The sequence below is a fragment of the Micromys minutus genome (assembly GCF_963924665.1).
Source record: "Micromys minutus genome assembly, chromosome: 2".
Taxonomy (NCBI): Eukaryota; Metazoa; Chordata; class Mammalia; order Rodentia; family Muridae; genus Micromys; species Micromys minutus.
In genome coordinates this window covers 37,719,699-37,743,201 of record NC_137971.1, presented here as the reverse complement: position 1 = coordinate 37,743,201, position 23,503 = coordinate 37,719,699, and the positions used below count along the sequence as shown (strand labels likewise).

Genomic DNA, 23,503 nt, shown 5'->3' with positions numbered 1-23,503 from the left:
GGTCTACAGTGTGAGTTGCAGGACAGCCAGGGCTACACAGAGAAACCCTGTTTTGGAAAAACAAAACAAAAGGAAAAAGTGTGTCATGAAAGTGACCTATCTACACTGTAGTTCCAGCATCAGGAAGACTGGTATGGTAATCGTGTCTGTTCAGCCAACACATATAATTAGTGAATGCCAATGGGCTGGTACTGAATGTTGTATCAGAGCCAGACTAGCAAGGCACTGGCACTAATTACCATGTTCTCTGAAAACCAATGACCTGTTACCTCTGAAAAATGTGGGCAGTGGTACTCTTTCCTGTTTGTCTTCTTTTGTGGTTTTGGACCAGGCTGTTCCTGAACTCCTGAGCTCAAGCTATCCTCCTGCATCAGCCTCTCAGTTAACTGGGAAGACAGACTCACAAGACCACATTCAGAACCAGGGTATTATTAAGAAATTCAGAATTACAGAACTTCTGTATGAACTCAATTTCCTTGAAAAGCCCATCTACACTGAAGATTCTACAGACCAGACTGGTGACTGATTAGAACTTGTAGGGTTGTAGAGAGCTGCAGGTTAACAGCCAAAGTTACCTGAAGATACCTAGTCAGCACCCACTGCTACCCACCTGTACTGGACAGTGCTCTGACTTTCAGGTAGAATTCTTGGGATGTATTAACTTGATAGCATCCACTACCCAGAGACAGCAGTGTGCTCAACTAGCATGAAACCTACAGAAGGGACCTCCACCCATTCAAGGCAGCTGCTCTGTTCTCTCCTCTGTTCTCACCAGTGTATTTCCAAGTGTCTCAGATTCTTTCTTTTGTTCTGTGACCATAAAGTTACTGGAAATACTTCCATGGGGGAAAACATGTCATTCAGGGAAATTTGAGTTTATGTCCCATGGTCACAATCACTCACATTTAGCTGAAAACAAAACCAGAAACTACATCAACAACAAAAACCCCACAAAACCAAAATGATCTTATTCCTGTTGGAGTATTGATGTTCTGCATCGATATCCTTTTCAAAACCAGATAGCTGACTGAGGCTGTGGGGAAGGATCATGTATTTAAGGGCAGTTTCGGGATATCAGGAGTCCCAAGTTCCAAGCTAGCTTGGGCTACACAGCAAGATCCTATTTCAGGAAAACAAAAACTAATTCACAATTCAGAAGAAACAAAGGAATTAGTCTTGAAAGATTGCAGTTAAGTTTCTGCCTACCAAGTCACAAAGAGCCCCCTGGAGTGATCTCCTCTGTGATCCTAAAACCTGAGATGGGGGTTGGGAGGATACAGGGGCTCACAGCAAGCCTGTCTCAAAAGACCAAAAGAAAAAACTGTGGCACAGGCCCCACGAATAGGGACAGAGCACATGGTGGCATGAGGTTCTGAGCAGCCCATGCTCTCTCAGGGTCTTCCAAACATGACCTGCTTTGGTTTCTCCTGCCTTCTAGATCCCCCTCCACCCACTACTCCATACCACGGTAGACAGACCAAACAATCCAGCCTTCCTTACTGGACCCCCTGAAAGAGGATTAACCTTATTCTTTTTACATTTTACTTTTCATTTGTGTGGGCTGGTGTGATGAGCTGTTATCCACCATGTGGGTGCAGGAGGCCAAGAGTCACAAGAGGTTATCAGATCCCAACACATCCAGAATTACAGGCAGCACAAGCCATTATATGGATGCTGGGAATAAAACCCAGGTCCTTTGCAAGAGCAGTGAGGACTCTAAACCACAGAGCAATTTCTCCAGCTCCTTTTAATTTGTTAAATCACAGGTTTATTTATCTCTGGGACAACAGAGATGTCTGAAAACAGGTGAACAGGTAAGACAAGAAGCAGCAATAACTTTAAAATAGTAAAATTTATTTAATGGAATTAAGTATGAAGGAGTAAGGGAAAGATCTTATAAAATAACTGGTCTGAAGGATATCAAGTAATTCTGACACCTTTTAAATTTATATTAATGGTTAAAAGATTTTTGCCCATTTCTCATCTCAAGCAGGGCAAGAAGGCAAGAAATGAATTTTTTTTTTTTTTAATTTTAATGTCTTAGGTCAGAGAGAGTGTATGTTTAGCTCAAGGCAAAGTAAAGCACAGAGAGTTTAGATTCAAATGCAAACTTAATTTGAAAGACCCCCGGAGGGTATCTTCCGTCTGAAGAGACCCCTCCCAAGGAGCAGCGAGACCACTCACTTCGGATGCAAGTAGCAAGAGGTTTATTTACACAGGTACCTGTGGGCACACAGTCTCTCAGAGGACTTGCGCGCCGGACAAAGGGGCAGTCCCCTTTTTATAGGGCTTGGGGGGCAGAAGCAAGGTACAGAAGCAGAAGCATAGGAACAGGGCTTTAATTGGTTAGTTTAAATGTGGCCAGGGAGTGAGCCCAAGGACATGGCTCCAAGGAAACAGCTCCTGATACCAGCTGGGGCTGCAGCTCCTGAGAATAGTTGCCTTGGGCTTATCTAAGTGTGGAAACTACGGCAGACATATGGCTCCAAGGACACAACTCTTGGTTCTAGTCGGGGGCTGCAGCTTATCTGAAAGCTGGGCTTGTCTGAATGTCTTCTGTTCTTTGTCTATTGCTAGCTGGCCGCCCACCGGTATCTGGCCACCTGGGACCCCGACCTAGCCTGCACAGCCTTACAGACCCAAGTTCTCAGAAGAGGAGGGCGGCCTTGGCCCCTCCTTTGGGACAAGGAGTTGTTTTTCGTCCTTGCTTTGGTCCAGGTGGTCAACTGCAGATATTTTTGTTCTGACAGAGACTGGGCTGTCCTCTGGCTCACTTTTGTTTCAGTATTATTTTTTATCCCTGCCTGCTCTGGGCCTAGCACGAAATGGCATTACTGCAGCTAAAGCAGGAGGGGGGTCTTTCAAATTAATCCCACAGCCCGGTTTTCCCTTCTCTCCCAGTTCAGCATTAATCATTCCAAAGTCCTTTTCTTCCACTCAACAAAAGCTCAATGCTTCATTCAATCTCACAAACGTCACAATCTTGTTTATAGAACAGGTCTGAAACTGTGAACCACATGTACCGATTTAACATACCCTGGGTGTTTCTTGTTAAGTATATGTATTTATGGAAAGACAAGTCAACTTTACTTTTACGTTCTCAGATGCCTTTGTTTCAGGAAACCAAGCAACATTTTTTAAAAATCCAAAAAAGTCTAAAATTAATTAATTAATTATAGAACACTGTGTATATGCTCACGGGATGTCACAGCTCCCATGTGGAGGAGGCCTGGGCAGTCTTGCCACCCACCAAGCAATCTTTCTACCACCAGGTTAGACATGTAGTAAGGCAAATACCCACATTTATATTAGAATCTCTAAGCTACTTCTCTTTCCATCCATTAAACAAGATCATCAGTAATAATGAATTAGCTCATGCTTAACTTTGTCCTGGTGCTAGAGAAAGAAGAAGCTGGTACAAAATGGCAACCAGCCAGACTGGGGCCTGGGTGGAGTGAGCTGCTGCACAAATCCACCTAATGGTGGGGTTCTTGACTTACTAAGGAGGTGAGTCTGAAGTGGCTCTTTGTCTCTCAAGGGGCAGAAGGGAATGGCTGGGGACTGCTGACATTGCTATGACTTGGGGAAGAAGGGAGATTACTGGCACATAAATAGGAAGAGGCCAGGGATGTTGTGACCTATCTTACAGTACACGGGACCGGCTAGTACAAAGAGAAAAGAAATACTTGTCTAATATGTCCAGTTCCTGAGTCAAGAAATGCTATTCTATTCGTCTTTTTATATAAGTATTCTGTTTTTCCTTTCAGTGCAGTTTTCAGTTAATCACTAAGATTACTTGGCTGTGATCTAGTTTGTGTTAGGTGATTTTTGTCCCACTTAGGCTAGGGTCCAGACCATTTTAAGGTATATAAACCTAACATATAACATGAGGATATACTCACATGTTTTCAAACTGGGGTATTTTTATTTGTGATGGGTCAATTAGGATGTAATTTGTTTTAAGTTGAGGTATAACTAAAATACAAATCTGAACAAAGGATAATTTTATAGGTGATTTATAGTTTGAATGAAATGTTTAATATTTTGTTATCAGCATCATTAACAGATTAAAATTCCTTACAATGTGTTTTAGTATACAGCATCAATACACAGTAAAACAAAGCAAGTGCAGATGAAGTATATTCCTACAAAGCTACCGCCACAGACTGGACTTTGAAATCTCAAAAGCTTACTGTTCTACATGTTCAGGATGATCAGAAACTTGTGGTGTTCTAGACTTGACAGTAACTGCAAGTAACATATTTAGATTGTAAGAATTTAAAACATTCTAACCAAAAAGGTGCCTTGGATTAATGACTATCTTAAGCTTCCAGAACCTGAGCTAAAGAAGGTGTATGAAGGTCCTCATGTAAGAGAAATCCTGCTGACCTGAAAGACAGAAGCATCCTTACCTCCAAAGACTGAAGGCACATGCTAAGCTGCAGGGTTCCTGTGTGGTAGTGAGTCCTATCACCACCCCACCCTGGATTTACTCCCAACTGCTGTGCTTTGGCCTGTTGCATTTTCCATGGTGTCCTTCCCACAGCTCAGCACACGTGCTGTGAAAACACTACAGCTTAGTCCTCTCTTTTATCTTTCCTCTTCCCCCATACGGTCTTGATTTCCTGGGAGTAGACTGAACTATGTATCAAAAACTAGCCTAGAACTCCTTCTTTATCTTAAGTTGGCCTTGAATTTGTGATCCTCCTGCCTTAGCTTCCTAAGTGCAGGGCTTAACAGGTGTAGGCCTAGCTTGGACTTTCTTTAGGTTTTCATTTTCTTATGAAGACTCCATGCTATATAAAATAGTTACATTTGCCAGTTCTGGTCTTGTTTTAGATGCAGAATCCCAGCTAAGAGTCAAAGGGGAGATGAAAAAGGCATTTCTTCCACTTTCATCCCGGAGCTCTGCTTTGACTACTATTACTCTACTACTCAGGCTCTTTTCGACCTTGCTTTGAATGTCCTTATCCTTGGTGATTTTCCTTAATGACTTATCTCTACTTTGTATTTATAAAATGTATACAATACTTTATATAATACCTCATTCCCTTCATCCGAGGTTATGGCATAACTTTTGGTGTGATGGCCTTGAGTCCTATTTCGCCCTCATTTCCTTTGATATAACAGTTGATCACATAAGACTTATGAGGGCATGCACCTCTTCCTTCCTGGCACTAGTGAAATCTGTCTATGATCTTTCACAGTTGCATATTTGTATCAAAGTTAAGCAAGCACACAGGACACAGCACAGACTACCAGGATTAGAATATAAGTAATAGACATAGGAAAAATATAGTTAAGTGACTTCATTTGCTACAATGTAAAAGTCTGCTAAGAAGCAACACTCTGCAAGGTCTATTTTGTATACTTCAAACTGCTCTGGGAAACAAGCAGGGGACAGAGAACAGTGCTGAAACCTTACACACTTTATAGGAAAAAAACCTTGTAAAAAATGCTCGGAAACCACACATCCTGTGTCTGGCTTATTAACTAAAAGTACACGATTTATTGCACAGCTAGTTTTTAATTACTACCTAGAAAAGTTATTCATTCATAGAAATCTAAACTTGTGTGCTCTAAACACCCTTCTAACAGCATAACTTCCTGCTATCAATTTAGATGACTTACCATAAACAGACTTGTTTATCAGTGAGGGCTTTCTGGTTATACCATGTAGGGATTGAATTTAAGGTGTCAGCATACCAAGCACACACTTTACCATTGTGCTACACCATTAGCTGAAAGGATTTTTTTTTAAAAGGAAAGATGCTAGAGAGCAGGAAAAGCAATGAGAAAATAATCAAGACACAAAAAACACTATCTAAAAGGAGACTCAGCAATACCATCAACGAAAATGATAATACTGAGAAAGTAATACAGTGAAAACAACCTGAGCAGCTAGATTTAGTTTTGACCTTTTCTGAGACCTTTTAAACAATATTAAGAAATGCCTAAGTATAAAAAAAAAAGCCAAATTAAATCAATCTCTCTCTCTCTCTCTCTCTCTCTCTCTCTCTCTCTCTCTCTCTCTCTCTCTCTCTCTCTCTCTCTGAGATGGAATCTCTGTGTAGCTATGGCTATCTGGGAACTCACTATGAAGACCAAGTTGGCTTTAAAGTCACAGAGATCTAGTTGCCTAAGCCTCTATAGTAAGCGCTGGAGTTAAGGGCATGTACTAGCATGCCAACTGATATTAAGTAGTTTTAAATACACAAAATGCTCTAAACCTTGAGTTTAGATTTTAGTTTAGTTTTAGATTTATAAAAAGCCTAAAATAGTTTCCACTGGGAATCAACACCAAACGTTATAATCTCTATAGGAGGAGGATGGCTATTACAAAGATTTCCTCCCAATAAGAAAGAAGGTGTGTCCAAGTAAAATGGTGTGCTAGAAACTGTGTGACCTTGCCCCTCAGGAAGCCTTAAACCCAGGCTCCAGCAAATGGGTGTATAGGAACCCCATGTCTGTCACTCTACATCACTTAGAGAGCAGTGGCCAAGTGCTATCTCGGAGGGCAACTGTCATTTAAAGGTGAGTCACTCTGGGAAGCTGAGACCAGAGACCTGCCGCAAGGCAGAGAGGCTAAATTCAATCCAGCATGGTTCTGTGGCCAGAAATAGTCCTGTGGGGTCGGAGTGGACAGCAAGGAAGCCTGGGAACTGAAGGGCACAGGAAAAAGCATCCCGGCTCTCCTGAGTCCTGGACCTGATTTTATTCCTCGAATACCTCTAGGAATTGACAGTCCCTGTCGGACTCAACCTCTGGAACAAACAATCTGTTGTGTAGAGCTCAAGAGTCAGAAGCTCCAGTGGAATAGTGACACACACCTGCAGAGAGACCAATATTTTTAAAAGGTTTAAAAGCAAGAAAACTTCCTTAAACAGACATCAGGGCTGTACTTAATTCCCTACCCCTGAGGCTCATGTAAGATGATTGTATTGGTGTGGGTGTATATACCCACAGGACCATCTTACAAGAGCTTACTTATATATATATATATATATATTTCACCAGATAAAATGTAAGTGATCTTAGGCATGATCAGTGAAGTCTCAGGAGGGTGAAAGAACCTGTCTAGTTCTTAGACTGCAGGGCCCAAAGTGTGAACAGAGGCTCCTGTTACACAAAGAAGGTACACTGCTAAAGTGAAGTCAACTCTGGTGGACACTGAACATCTGTGCCACACAAGCTTGATACTGGCATGCACAAGACTCCACAACCAAGTCGGCTAAGATCTAGAGATGAAACTACTCAATAAGATCCTCAAACACAACTAAAAAGGACAACCTAGCAGATGATCAAATCACAATAAAGAAAGGTGAGAACAGAAAGAAACCAACACAGCATGACTCTTCAGAGACACCAGAGTGAGTATGTGATCTAAAGTTTACTATTAGAAATGAACAACAAAACAGGCATGGTGGCTCATGCCTTCAATCTCAGCACTCGGGAGGCAGAAAGACAAGTGGATCTCTATGAGTTCAAGGCTGGCCTGGTCTACATAATTAGTTCCAGGACAACTAGAGTTACATAATGAGACCCTGACTCAAAGGAAGGAAGGGAAGGAGGGAGGAAGAAAGAATGAGAAAGGAAAAACTGCAAAATATGATAGGAATAACAGATAAATTCAACTCAGGACCTAGGAAGAAAAGAAACATAAAACAATGGTCAGAGATGGCTCCATCAGGAAAGTGCCTGTCACACTCAGAAGAGGATCTGAGTCAGATCCCCAGCACATACAAAAAGGTTACTTATGGCAGTGTGTGCCTGTAATCCCAGTGAAAGGGAGGTTGAAACAGGGAACCATCTAACCTAGGTCAAATGGCTAGCAAGAAAACAAACGAGGACTGGGAATACACATGAGCAATTCCAAAGGACACAAGGAAAGACCTCTTATAAAGTGCTGATAGGAATATAAACTTGTTCAGCCACTATGGAAATCACATTGGAAGTCCCTAACAAGTGAGTCCACTATACCAAACCTGGGTGTATTCTTGAAGAACGAGGTCATACCACAGATACACATCCATGTTCACCCTGCTCTATTCTTAACAGCTAGAAAGTACACCCCACATCCTTCATTGGATGAGTAAAGAAAACATGGTACATATATACAATGAAAGCTTATTTAGCCGCACAGAAAAATGAAATGACATTGGAAGGAAAATGAATGGAACTGGAATTATACAAACACAATACTGCCCATCTCCTCTCCCATGTAGATTTATATGTATGCCATGCAATTAGGAATGGGACCATGAAAGAGGAGGACAAGGTCTTAAGAAATGAGGGAAGGAAGAAAAGTAAGGATAAAGGAACCTTGTTGTATGAAAGCAAAAAGAAGTGGGACTATTTGGAGGGAGGAGAAGTGGCAGAAGGGAAATGCATGTCAAGAAAGATGTAACTACTAAATAGCTAAATAAATATAACACATATATAGAGTAACAATGACCAACTGCGTTAAATAGCTATTATAAGGAATACCAAATTACAACAATATAAAGAAATGCATTAATATTTATAATAAATACTGCCAGGTTCTTTGATACAGCTATTATTTTCCAATATCCTAACTCAGCTGAAATAAAGGACGTATCAGGCTGATAAAGAATTACAGAAATCTTAGAGGCAGACAGGTAAGAAACCAAGCTGTGTATCTTTTCATTGTACTCAAGTCTCCAAATGACTGAAACTGTAAATTATGCACCACTGATTCATATATGATAATCAACCCAAGGAATTTTAGTATCTTTCATGGTTTGGGTTAAGAGGTAAGATCCCTTTTAAGAATTGGTATAATATCTGTGTATAGTCCACATGGTAATAACCCAAGCATTTTGGAGGTTGTGAGATGGTCATTAGTTGGAGGATGGTTTAGGCCACATATGCTACAAAAAAAAAAAAAAACCCATAAACTACTGATTCAATGGAAAACAGCATTTTACAATAACTAGGCTTTCTCCAGTCTTCCTAAACTCACCTATTAGAAAAAAGTTTCTATAAAAATGGTTAAAAAAAAAATCATGGGACAAAGAATGATAAATCTACTTTTGTCTGCTTTCATAAACTAATACTCAGCATGCAAAAGGAAATTCTACACTAGAGAAAAGGACTTCTGCACTTTCTTTTATGCTTACCTAATACAGTTTTGAGAGACAGAGAATGGACACTAAGATAGTCACATCACCAAAGGAAGTTAAGAAACTTAACTCACCATTTCTTAGGCTTTGACAGTGGTTTATATTTGCTGTATTTTACACGCCACTCGAGAACTTCTTTGCAACGTTGACATACTCCATCATGAAGTTTTGCATTAATTTTCTAAAAGCAAATAAAAATAAATAAATTAATAATCTCATCAATAAGTCAATATGGCAAACCCCATAAAAAGGTTCATGGAAATGTCATAAAAATATCTTTGGATGAGCAAGGTGACTCAGCAGATATAGGTGCTTGCCCCCAAGCCTGAGGTCCAGAGTTTAATCCCCTAGTCCTAAATGGTGAAATGAAAGAACTAATTCCTACAGGTTGTCTTCTGATCTCCAAATGCATACTATAGAGCACACACCCATACACATGTCTACACAATAAAGTCAACTCAAACGTTAAATGTAATGACTTAACTTTCTTCTAAGATTCTACAACATAGTACGTGTTTTATGATACTACTCAATTTGTTCTTTTACAAAGGCAATAGTTTCTAACCTGCCAATATGCTGAAGAGTTTCCAAGACAACTCTGAGAAAGCCTTCCTCACTGGCCCTGATACTAGATCAAGACCAATACTGAATAATTAAGACACATGGATTTTCCTGATTGTAAATCAGACCTAAAAAAAAATGTAATAAAAGAAAAGAAACACACTACTCAACAATTCAAATTCTACCAATGACTCTGAATTAAGGTGAAATTTGTAATTATCAGTTTATCTGGGATAGCAGAAACTGAAAGTTAAGATGTGTTAGCAAGAAGCAAGCAGGGAACCAAGGGCATTTCCTTTCTGTGGTTCTATACAAGCAAAATGTTTTACAAAGGCTCCTTGGAAACCCAGTCTCAAACTAACAAAACCCCTCTAACTCACCTGTCTCAAGAACAGCCAGTGAACAAGAGATTTCATAAGCTGTCCCACAGCAAGTAAACATTTACATTTTTATTCTCAAAACACACTTCTATAAACAGGCAAGAGTTTAAATGGATCCTAGGTCCTCTGTAATGTGTCTATGGCATGCATCTTATGGCAAGCTCACATGTTATAGGATTTAGGTTCTGATAATCCTATCATTTCTTTTGATAAAAGAGGAAGGCTGGTCTTTGCCAACTGTTAGAACGTATATTTGCCATTGTTAAGGTCATGTGGTTTCCTTTTAAAAATATCTCCAGGGGACGGGGCGAGCACATCACACAAGTCACAGTCTTGGCTGGCCATTTGATAATGACTTACAAACATAGTATGTAGACTAGGTCAGTAGAAGCAAACATCTGCAAAGACCCCTGCTAGCCATAAAAGCTGACGAACATTTATTCTACGGGTATATTTCAAGGTCCATAAAATATATTTTCAAGACCTATATCTCAGCTGAACTCTGGTACAGAGTGTACTGTGACATTTATGATTATGTATGGGTTTACTGCTGTCTTTCTGATGTAGTGATGGTCAGTCCTAGCATGCCTCCGTGTTCACCATCACTACGGTACACTATAAAGAAAGGGTTCCATGCCTCCACACCAAACTCCTCCTCTGCACCGCCACACTTCACAGTCATAATTCATCAGTTGTCGGAAATACCTCACTACTTGTGTTTGTCACTTAACAATTATAATAAGTTAATGGCTTTGAACCAACGTTACAACCTAAAACAAACTTTCTAACTAGTAAAAACTCTTATAATTTCCTGCCGTTGTAGTATATGAACATGCATTGTTTGCCAATCAGGAAGCATTAGTTGGTTTCTCGTTTGTTTCTCTATACAATTTCTGACCAGTTCATCTTGATTTCTAAAGCTTGCATAGTTTAGAAACTGGTTTCCTTAGGGAGGACCAACTGTGGAACAAAGCAGGTCTTTGTGATAACTTGTTCTGTGAGTGATCCGTGAAGCACTATAAATGGTAATCTTGTACAGGGCTCAAACAAACAAATGGAACTCCTACAAAACTAACCTGCTTTTTACATACTAAGAAATGAGCGAGGATGACAGCAAAGAGTATGTTGACTTCAAAACACATACATCCGGAAAGGGGCCATTTCAGAGAGCTGAGCCCAGACAGCCAGATCCTACTTCTAGGAATTCGTCCATGTTGGGCAGAGGAGCTGATGATCCTGCCTTATACACTACTATTTACATCTAATCCTCCTTTGGCAAAGCATTTTAGAGTATCCCTCAAGGTAGGGGACCACAGATTACTGTAAAATACAAACAAAAACTTGGTTTGTAAAAAGGATCAGTAAGTTCAACAGGTTCCTTTCCTGATCTTCTGGGGGGTTTTGTTTATTTGTTTTGTTTTAAGACACAAGTAGTTTTGGCTGGTTTGGAACTTAAGCATGTAGCCCAGGCTAACCTAAAACTCATAGCAATCCCCTGCCTCAATGTCTAAGTGTTGTTTTATGAAACTCAGAGGGAGTATCTTAGCAGGCCAGCCAAGGTGTCCCCCTGAACAACCAAGCCATGCTAGAGACCTAGCTAGTATACAGACAGATGATGGTTTATTGGCAGGAAGGGAAGAGGACCTGGAAAGGGGGTAGAAGCAGAAAAGGGGGACTGAGGACAGAAAGAAAGAGGAGAGAGGAAGAGAAAGGCTGAGAACATGTAGGGGTGGGGAGAGACGCAAAGCAGTGGTTGTATGTGAGTTGGCCAGCACCTGCAGGAGGCTATGCTGTTGCTAGGTAGCTGTTGGATGGAACACAGAGGAATTGCCAACACTATGTATAGGGATCACGGACAGGTGCCTCAGCACATACAACTTTCAAATTGTTAAAAAATGAAAATTCCACATATTTAGAAATGAGTTAGTGAATCAGATACAGAAAAATGAGATGAATACTTCTTACAGGTGAGAATAAATTCCACACATGAAAAGATATTCCTAATGGACCACAGAGAAGATGGTTCAAGAAGACCTTTGCTTATCAATCCACATCAGCATAATAGTGTTATCCCAGCTATGAAGATCCTGTGCCACACAACAAATATTCCAAAACGGAATATCACAATCACACACAGGAACTGGGTGAGAGTTCAGAGTCTCTGGACCGTAGCAAGAGCAAAGTAACTCACGTGCATAAACATGCATATAAGCATTTCATGAGCCACAAAGTTATCACTTAACAAGAATAAAAAAAAAAAAGACACAACTTGAGAAAGTAAAGGAATTTAAAATAACTAGTAATTTTTCTTTAGGATTTTTTGGTATGATGCAATTCTTTCAGCAATGCTGAATCCAAAACAACTGTAGATGTTGTATTTCATTTCTCTTAATTAAAAAAAAAAATCTTAAAGGAAAATATCTATTCCAACTGCTGCCAGCAGGGATTACCAGATGGGCCTGGCTATTTACCATGCAATCTCGCTACATGAGAAATTTTACTGTGAGATAGCTTGTATTACTGCTACTATGAAAATAGGAACTTTTAATGTTAACAATAGTTAATGCTCTTTCTCTTTCCTCATACATACACGGGGGGGGGGGGGGGGAGAGAACGAGAGAGGCAGAGGGGGAGGGGAAGAGGTGTTTAAGTAGGTATGGACCACGTACACCGGTGTGTTGGAATGCCTGGCCCATAGGGAGTGGCACTATTAGGAGGTATGGCCTTGTTGGAGTAGGTGTGACCTTGTTGGAGGAAGTGTGCCACTGTGGGGGCAAGCTTTGAGATCTCATATGCTCCAGCTATGTCCAGTATGAACCACAGTTCCCTTCAGCCTGAGGCTCATAATGCAGAACTCTCAGCTCCTTCTCCAGCACCATGATTGTCCACATGCTGCCATGATTCTCCACAGTGATGATAACTAAAAACCCCTAAAAGGGCAAGCCAGCTCCAATGAAATGTTTTCCTCTATAAGAGTTGCTGTGCTCATTCTGTGTCTTCACACCAATAAACCCTAAAACAGAGAGGGAAAGAAATGTTCTTGCTCCAGTATACAGGGAGAAAAGTCCTGAGGAATGTGCACTATTCTCAAAGGCACGGCCTCAGGCACATTTGGCAGGGCCTTCTCCCTGGGGTGAGGATGAAGCATGAAAAAGCCTTCCTCTGGTACAAACATGGATGCTTGACACTCTAGAGAGAATGTCAGCCCATCTTTCTGAACCCCGGCATGTTTATTGCCCCAAGACTGCTTCTCACTGCAGACTTTGCTCCTACAGAAGTAACATCTAAGTATTGTTTCCTTAGTCCTTGTATACCACAAACCCTGACTCCTTGTTCAACAACATATACTAAACACACTGAGCTCCCAGAGTACTATGGCTAAAGCCGAGCCCACCCAATCCCAGCTTGCTTTCTGTTTGTTCATCTGTCTTTCCTTTTTTTCTCTTCTATTCTAGCCAGGCCTTCCGTCCCTGGAACCCACGCACAGACTCAGGACTGTGAGCTTAGTCTTGACCTTCAATTCCCAATCCTCTTGTTTCAGCCTTAACTTCTAAAAACAATCTTTTACTCAAAATTTGACTAGAGGACAAGTAGTCTCACAAGGACTTATATAACAATTATAATGTGAAACTTTATCATTAGGCTATTACCTTAAAATCATTAACTTTTATCTACATTTTTTTCTCTTTTTTTGGGTGCACGTGAAGCCACAAAACTTTACTCCCAGCACTAAATTTTTTTTACATTTCTTCAGACAGTTTACCATAGAACATGAAGTTTCTCACAAAATAAATACAGCCAAACAAACAAAGAAAAAGCAATAACAACAACCAGTGGGAAGAATCAGGATGCCACAAAGAGACGGGTAGGCAAGGAGAAGCCCAGGACCAGGAGCACAGCTGGAGTAGACCTGCTAGAGATGGGCCACAGGTGAGTGTCCTTGCAGTTAGTGAACTGGAACTCACTGTAACAAGCCAAGTCCAGTTTCTCAGAAGCAATATGCCTATTCTTGCTGCTGAAACCCAGTATCTTTCCCCAAAAGCTCATAGTGTGATTCAGTAAGCAAAACTTCAAAGAACCCTACCATACAAAGCATTTCAGAGAAATGTGTTCTCGCCCAGTGTGCAATATAAACCTGGCTTATTCTGCTCAGACACACTCAAATAGGCTCTAATACCAAAAGCTCCACAAAGGTATTCTTACATGCAGATCCCTAATGATAATAGGTCTGTCAGAAAGCCCTGTACATCACAAGACGTACATCTTCAAGGTCATCTTGAAGAAATGTTATTATCATCAACTGGACCCATCTATCATGAAAAATGTCAAATCTGTACAAAAGTTAAAACAATACTATTTGGTGTGGTGGCTCATGCCAGCCATCTGCCATTTGGAACACTGCGGCTCAAAAATGGCCATGAGTATGAGGTCAGTTAGACTACAATTTGAGACTGTCTAAAAAATAAATATGCATATACGTATGCAGATACATATGCACAATGGCTAAAAGCAACCACCAAGTTCACCCTTTCCCTTTTCATCTGTGTATACACTTAAAGGAAGCTCCAAACATGAACGCATTTCATCTCTTGCCACTCTTCATATCTAAGAAACAACGGCTCTACTTCCAGGTGCTGTTACCATACTAAAAACCAGGAAAACCAGCTCCCTAATACTGTAACTATGGACAACCTATACTGACATTCCCTCCTCTGCTCCCAGCCTTTGAGAGCTTGTCTGGCAGCTTCCTCCCATGGTAATTACTTTCCATCCTCCCCAGGAACACCAACGGTAAAGGCTAACCTGTGTATTTTCCAGGATATAGCACAAAGGGAACAGTGGCCACTGAGGGGCTTCCTCGGCTTCCCTGCTGATGCTGGTGTCCCGCTATACTGCAGTTTCCTCACCACTGAAGGACAATTGGAGCATTGCTAACAGACACCTTTATGTAAGGTTTTATTTGGACATGCCTTAATTTTGTTGGCCTTGGACCGTGCCTTTCAGAACTTAGAACTGTAAAATCTGTTTCATCTGGAAGAGTGCAGAGCTTTCTCACCGTGGCTGGCATTTGCATTTCTCTGACCACAGCACCAAGTTTTTTTCTGGAATGCATTGTTTTGGAGAAGCAACTGTCTAAAGTCTTTTGCCCATTTTTCTTATTAGAGTGTTCATTTTCTGTACTTCTTGATATCAGCCTTTGTCAGATACATACATTCTCCACAGCCCGTGCTTTTATCTTTATGACTCTCATTTTCTTAACAGCAAACCTCTTAACAATTTTAATAAAAAATGAGCCATCAAGTCTGTTTCTTATGAACTATACTTTCTACCTAAGAAACTGTTGCTGGAGAATAACAAAAGCTTTGCACTTGATTTAACTTTTAGTGTAAAACTCCTTGTGAGTTAATTCTGTACACACTACAGGATGTCCAAATGTTCCAGCACCACTGACTTGTCTCTGTATTTGCATTAAAACTTAAGTACATAAGGGTGTGTCTCTACACTCAGCAAGCATTTGTCAGTCATGCATGTAGCCATTCCTCCTCCAGTACCGCATCATGATTATGGCGGCTTTACAGCAAGTGCTGAACTCAGTACTCTGACTTCTCCAATTTTGTTCTTTGTCAAAATGGTTTGATTACAGTTTCTTTTTAAGTTTTCTATTTATATTTGTGAATCTATTAATATTCTAATAACACAAAAAGTCTACTGTGCTTTTGGCTAGGTTCATATTGAAAATATAAGTCAATTTGGGAAAGAATTGGCATCTTAATAATATTCAATTCTTCTAACTAAAACACTTTTTTTTTAACATTCGTTTATTTTGTGTGGGGAGTATGGCACACATGTGGAGGTGAGTGGACAAGTTTTAGGAGTCATTTTTTTCTTCAGTCACCATATGAGTCTCAGGGATTTAGGTTGTCACACTAAGGGGTCTCTCTCTACCTCTGAGCCATCTCAGCAGCCCAGTACTGGATTTTATGATACTGTATACTCAGAATGAACCACAGCTCATTGTGGAATGCTATAATTCATTGGCTTCACCGTGGGAAATTTTTGTTATGTCATAAAGGATATCCATAGTTAAATGAGTTTTCATTTAATAGTAATTTTGCCTGGTTTTAGTATTTCGCTTAAATTACTAGGGAATTTATAACAATGCAAATGGTGTTTAATAAACTTTACTAATTATTAATATGACCTAGTCATCCTCCCACTAACCAAGGCAGAATTCTATGGATTATTTGATCAGTTCTTGTATAATTATTGGGGGGTTATCCCTAATCTGTATTTCTGTTCACTAACTCCCACCTCTGCTCCCCAAATACTTGCTATTTGAATTTCACCCGGGGTTATTTCTGCTCCAGCAGTCTGTCCTGGTGGTGGGGAGCATTTCATTCGGGCATGTGTCCATTCCATCTAACGAAGACCTTCTCTTCTCCCCACCTTCTTCCTCCTCCACTCTCCTCCTTTGCCTGATTCCTCAGAGTCCCTTCCTGCAACCTCCAGCCTAGTAATGGAAGCTTCGCCTCTTCTACTCTCCCCAGCAACTGAATGTAACCATTTCACTTAACCAATAGTCTACACAACCTATCTCCAGGTTCAGTGAGAAACACCGTCTCAATAATATAATAATAATGTGAATAACAGAGGAAGAAGTCACATAGTTTTCACACACACACACACACACACACACACACACACACACACACACACACACACTTTCAAACTAGTACATCTTTTCTTTGCTTGAGGCAGGGTTCTGCTATGAATATGCAGTCCAGGAGAGACTGGGACTCCATAAGGAGCCTTGTGTCCCTGTGATTCTCCTACCTTGTTCTTCCTAACACTAGGATTGCAGGAAGTGTGCCACCACATCACAGTTTTAATGTCATAATAAGAAACTTAACTATCTGCTACTCTTAGGATTATCTAGGTAAGTTACTGAATATTAATAAGTTTATGTTTTACTATTCCAGAAAATGATTAGTAATATAATTAACCCAGAAATATTTCTCAAGTGACTTCTAAAGAAATATCTACAGAGAAATGTAAAATCAAGTCACCACCATTTGTTTTTTTAAGGCAATATTATTTTGCAGTATTAGCAAATAAAGATTAGCTATAAACATTTTGAAACCCTTACTTCTACAACGCTGCTAATTAAAGTATTAAACATGTTAAGTATTTAAAAAAAAAAAAAAGAGGGCTAGAGAGATGGCTCAGTGGTTAAGAGCACGGACTGTTCTTCCAGAGGTCCTCAGTTTAATTCCCAGCACCCACATGGTGGCTCACACCATATGTAATAGAATCTGATGCTCCTCTGGTGTGTCTAAGGACAGCTACTTAAGTGTGTTCATATAAATAGAAAACAAAACATTCCACTATTCTAAAATTCCTAATTTGCATGTATATATCAAATATGTAAATGTTTGGTTTTAATATGTAGCAGTTTAGTTAAAGATAACCAATGCATAAAGTGAGGCACATCCTATTTGTGAGATAGAATAACATTTTCCTCAAAGCCCATCTTTTTTTCATTCACTCTAAACTTACCACAAGTCTAAAACACAAACCAGAGAGAAGCAAAATGCTCACTAGTCCTCATAATGTGCCTCTTGCTCAGGAACCTGTAACCAAGTCCTTCCTAGAAATCAGGAAAGGATGCTGAGTCCCCCCCCCCCCCCACCCTTTTCCTTGTTTACTTAACATCATCTGCAAAAATAAACAATCACATTTTTAGCAGGAAACTGAATAGAAAATGAGTTTGGGTCATTCCAAACAATGGACTATTCTCTCAGTAAGCTGGAGTCTTATTCTCAGTGGCAATTAAACAGAGAGGCCCTGTGCATACACTGGCTAACTTTAGCAGCCAAGCACACTAGGATTTTCACTGAGGAACTTCATGTACACATCCAAATGGCACCTCACTGGCCTGCAGGTGAGAAAGTGTGTTGATATGTCAGAGAAAACCCACAGCTACCTTATGCAGCTTGTTTTTTTCTTCCTCTGGCACTGAGGATCTAAGGCAGGGCCCTGCATTCTCATTAACCCAGCTCTCCTCACTGGTAAGGAAAACAAAGATGGGACTCAGAATGCAACAAGTAAGTATTGCCAAAGCATTGTGATAACTAATTAATTCACTTTTTTCCAAATTATTTATTGGGGTGTATGTGTATGTGTGTGTATGTGAGAGAGAGACAGACAGAGACAGAAAGAGAGAATATGCCACATGTATGTGGGTGGTGTGGGAGATCACCTGGAGCTGGAGTTACACACAGTTGTGAGTCAGGCAATATGAGTTCTTAAAACCAATCCCAGGTCTTGGGAAGAACAGCAAGAACTCTTAAGCATAGCCACCATCCAGTCCCAAGCATTGTACTCTTAAAATACTGAAACTTTAAAAGAACCAGTAAGAGCTTGAATAAGAACCTCTAGTAAAAAGATTTTGATTCTTCCCATTCTGATCCCAAGTAGGAGAGCATATAACAAGCAGTAGAAAATACCAGCCTCCTTCTGTGGCAGGGATCAAAGCTAGGGCCTTGAGAAAGTTAGGTAAGAATCCTACCACCAAGCTGCATCCCCAGCCAGAAAATATTTCTTCATAAAGGATATACAATGTTACTCTAAATAAAACTCTAAGAACACAAAATGTTAAGTCTTAAACTAGGAAGAGCTGCCTTGGAATGACTAGAGCAGGGTTACTTAGTGTTTCAAGAGAACATGGTTTCAACAGGCTCCAGGACACCTTCAGCAAGAAAATAATCCACGAAAAAGTTCTGGCTTCACAGAACAGGAGCCTTTTCTGTCAGATTTCCCTGTAAATGTTGACAGTGTCACAGTTCCACCAGGAGATTGTCTTTCTTGAAAATAAGGTTCATCTTCGAGGTAAGGGGGCATCTTCAACCCATCTGTTCCTTTCAGGATCGCCAGCTGAGATTTCCTGGGTTAGTCATCAACTTCCTCTTCCGCAGGGCAGGTGCCAGTACTGTCATCCTTGGTTCTCAGACAATGTACTGAAGGCTGACCGAAAGCATAACTTCAGCATTAGCAATGAGCCGCCTGCTCTAACTACTGGGATAGTCTGATGTGGCCAACCGCACAGGAGATACAAGTTCTTCTGCAGAAATCCTTGATGCTTCCAATTCAGATTCAAAGACACTATCTTAGCAATCACCACCTTATCAATCAAATCTATTCTTTGTCCCAAATGTCATCTTTAACAAATTCCAGGTCACTTTCTACTCCTTCAAGGCCTAGGCTAGGGATACTAAAAAGAGCAGAAATATCTACCGAATTGCTGCCATATCCTGTGAATTTATTGCTGTTCAATAAATTGACATTAGAGAAACACAACACATGTTCACCACCGTTTCTGACATGGCATGGTCTAGGCTCTGAATTTTATCCTCATCACGTTAAAGCAAAGCAAAACAAATGAACAACACACCGGAGGTGAAGAACCTGGAGAAAGGAAAACCTAATTACCAAGATTGTCTGTTTTTCACTGTAAAGTATCTGTTCAATACATTGTGTTAAATTCCTCTTTTGATAATGTCATTCATCTCAAGACGTCTTTACATCCTGCAAGCTGTTTTAAAACAGTGACTCTCAATCTCTCTTCCCTTCAACCCATCAGCCATTGTTCTGTCTAATCTTTATTACTTGAAGTGCCTCATATGAATGGAGATAAACAGCTTATTTCACTTAGCAGTATCGTCGAGGGTCACAGTTGCAGACTACCTCAGAATTTCCATCCTTAAAAATGCTAATAATTTGGGGGAGGGGGAGAGGAAACCAGCTGAGATGTAATATATGAGAAAATAACTTTAAATTGAGGAGAAATGCTAACACTGTTCCTGTATGTGTACATAATATACTTTGCTTATCCTGTCATACCTCTGTAGGCTTTTCTGACTGCTGCTGATTTTGGCTGTCATAAGACATACTGCTTGGATTTGTAATAAAAAACACAGTTTTAAGATCATCTGATAATTCTGTTACACACTTTTAGAGGCCATTTTATAGCTCTGACCCATACACCTGTCTTCATGCTAATGTTACATTAATTTTATTAGCTTTGGCATAATTTTGAAATTAAGAAATGTCAGGTCTTCCTTTTAGTTCTTTTTCAAGATTCCTGTGGTTATTTGCAATCCCTTGGGATTTTGTGTCAGTTTTAGAGTTTTTCCAGGTCTGTGCGTAAGTCCCTGGAACTCCAAATTGGACTGAACTAAATTTGTAGATAGCTTTAGTAGCAATAATGAAGTATCTTTCATTTACCTAATGCCTTCTATAGCTTTTAAAGCCAGCAATGGCTTACAGTTTTCACTGTACATCTTTTTTATCTTTAGTTAATTCTAAGTTTTCATTTTTTACTATTATAAACTAATTACTTAATTCCCTTTTCAGAGTACTCATTTTTAGTGGACAAACATGTAATTCATGTTTGTGTATAAACTTGTTTCCTGCTACTGTGCTGAATGCATTTACTCATTTTAACTGATGGAGTCCTGGGAATTTTCGACATAAGGTCATAACAGCTATTAATAGAGCTAACTTTACCTCTTTTTAATTTGTATGTATTTTGTGTCCCTTTTCTTATATAACTGTCCTGGCTCCAACTTCCAGCAGTAACTGACAAAAGTAGACAAGCAGGAACACTTTCAAGAGCCAGGATTAGGCTGGGTGTGTTGGCACACATCTGTAATGCCAGCACTTGGAAGGCTGGAACAGGAAAGAGTTCAAGGCCAGCCTCAGTCACATAGCCAGACTCTGTCTCAACAACTCAGAGAGCAAAAAAGCAAGCGAGAGAGGGAGAGAGAGAAAGAGGACAAACAAACAACAACAAAAAAAAAACCCTTTTTATATTTTCAAATCTAAATATGATTGTCCACTGTGGCATTTTACAAGTGGCTTCTTTTAAAATTTTGAGAGAGCCTTTCTAAATTCACTTAAGTATTTTTATTATGAGTACTGAATTTTCCCAACTGCTTTTACAACTTCAGTCCAATGATCATATGCACTTCTTTTGTTCACTCTGTTGTATTTTTGTACTGTGCTGAACTATTCTTATATTCTAGGAATGAATCCCACTGGACTTTGATGTTTAATCCTTTATGATTTATTTTTATTTATGTGTGCCTGTGTGAGTATATGCTGTGGGGATTGGGCTTAGCTACAGAGGCCAGAAAAGGGTGTCAGATCCCCTAGAGCTGCAACCGAATTGAACTTGGGGCTTCTATAACAGCAGCATTAACCAGAGCCAGCACTCATTCTGGGAAGGACGCAGCTTAGTCCACAGTCCTCAGCTACACTGGTTCTGTTTCCATGGTGAAGCAATATCACGTGGTAGAGGATATTTACTTTATGGAGAACAGAAAGCAGAAAGTAAAGGCATGGTATAACTTTCAAAGACATACCTCTTAGTGACCTATTTCTCTCATCTACAATGCCACCTCCTAAAATTTATAGACCTCATTAAAACACAGCAACTGTTATAGGCCTAGACTTTAACACAGCCTGGAGCAGGATATTTGAGACTTCAGCAGTATCTTGTTCTATTTCAGTGATGAAATACCATGACCAGACAACTTATAAAGGAAGTATTTAAATGGAAGCTTGCTTACAATTTCAGAGCATTAGTTCATAATCATATGGCAGGGATTGTAGCAGCAAGCAAGTAGGTATGGTGCTGAAGAAGTGACTGAGAACTCGCATTTGTTCTATAAGTTGTAATAGAGATTTAGATGGGGCCTGGCATGGGCTTTTGAAACTCCAAAGCCCATTCCCAGTGACAGGTTTCTTTCAACAAGGCCACCTCTTAATCCTTCCTAAACAGTTCCACCAACTAAGAACAAATAATCAAGCACATGAGCCTCTGGGGCTGTTCTCATCCAAACCAGACAGGCAGTGACAGTCCTCAGAAATGAGACTGGCCTATGGTTTCTTCATTTGGCTTGGGGTAAAGCCATCATTAGAACAAGTTAGGTTGTATGTCTTGTAGGCTTGGGAGATGTGTCAGTTTTTCTTTAAATACCTGACGGACTGCCCCAGTGAGAGAGTAAAGGCTAGAATGCTTCTTCAATGGGGATTGTTCTTTTCTCTAATTCAATCTTATCATTTCTTCATGATTCAGTCTAGGTTTGCACTTTGAGAATCCTGCACATTTCAATTAGGTTATTCAATTTGTTGGCAGTAAATTGTTGAAAGCACCATTTCATAATCCTTTTTAATTGGGTACAAATGCCATTAATTTGTCAATTTTCATTTTTGGTTATTGTTATTTAAACCTTATTTGTTGTTAGTTCACAGAGGTAAAAGTTTACCAGTTTATATATATATATATATATATATATATATATATATATATATATATATATATATATATATATATATATATATACATATATATACATTTTAATATTTCTTTTATTTTTTGAGATTATAATATTTCCCCCTCCCCAAAGCCTCTCATATACCATCCTTGTTCTTTTCCAAATTCATAGCCTCCTTTTTCATTGTGCTCACATTCATGTGTGAATGTGTTGCTAAACACATACATATAACCTAAAAAATCTTTTGGTTTCACTGATTTTTCTGGGTTTTTTTTTTTTTTTTTTTAATTTTCATTTTATTTATCACTGCAAAAATCTATTTCCTTTTTTTTAGTGATCTTTGGTGTGGTTTCTGTTTTTCCAGTTTTTTGCCAGTTGAACTGCTGACAGGGATGCTTCTGATTTTTAACATTTGTTTTCCACAAGGCACAGCTTCAGCACATCTATGTTGTGTTTCATTGCACATTGCTTTCATTTTCATCTGTTTTCTTAATATTTATTTGTTTGTTTGTTTATATTTTTTAAAGTCTACAGTACCCAGTATTCTCAGGCGGCTCCCGTCTAAGTACTAACCAGGCCCCACCCTGGGGCACCCTCAGGGTAGTATGGCTATAGCCCTTCATTTTCATCTAAATATTTTCTCATTTTCCTTGTGATTTTTAATATATTTCATATAAGAATGTTTAATTTCTACAAATTTGTGATTTTTTAAAAAAAGTTTTCTTCTGTTATTACTTTCTGACTCTACCCACCCATTATAGTCAGAGAAAGTAGTAGAGTTTCTACCACTGAAAACCCACTGCAGGAAGACCCAAGAAGGAGACGTCTGTGCTGTTGTGTAGTGCTCCTCCCACGCTCGCAGCTGACTGCTGCCGGTCCTCCTGTTCTCTAGCTGGATCCATCACTCCAGGTCTTCAGCAAAGACTGACTCCTCACTCAACAGAGACTTCTCCTGTCAAGTCTCTGAACTTTTGCTTCACAAAGTTTTGATAGTCTGTTTTAGGTAATGCAAGCTTTTAATTAATTATTATATAAATTTTTAATGGAATGTCTTCTTTGTCTCTTGTAATTTTTTTTTTTA

General features: G+C 39.7%; 1 protein-coding gene across 1 annotated transcript in view; it reads right to left on the bottom strand.

The window, feature by feature from the left end:
* Positions 1 to 23,503, bottom strand: part of LOC308416429 (uncharacterized protein C9orf85 homolog) — a 51,054-nt gene that overhangs the window by 10,549 nt on the left and 17,002 nt on the right. Inside the window, exon 2 of the mRNA XM_080911424.1 lies at positions 9,218 to 9,324. Within this exon, the coding sequence (XP_080767550.1) occupies positions 9,218 to 9,324 (107 nt within the window). The remainder of the gene's footprint in view (positions 1 to 9,217; positions 9,325 to 23,503) is intronic.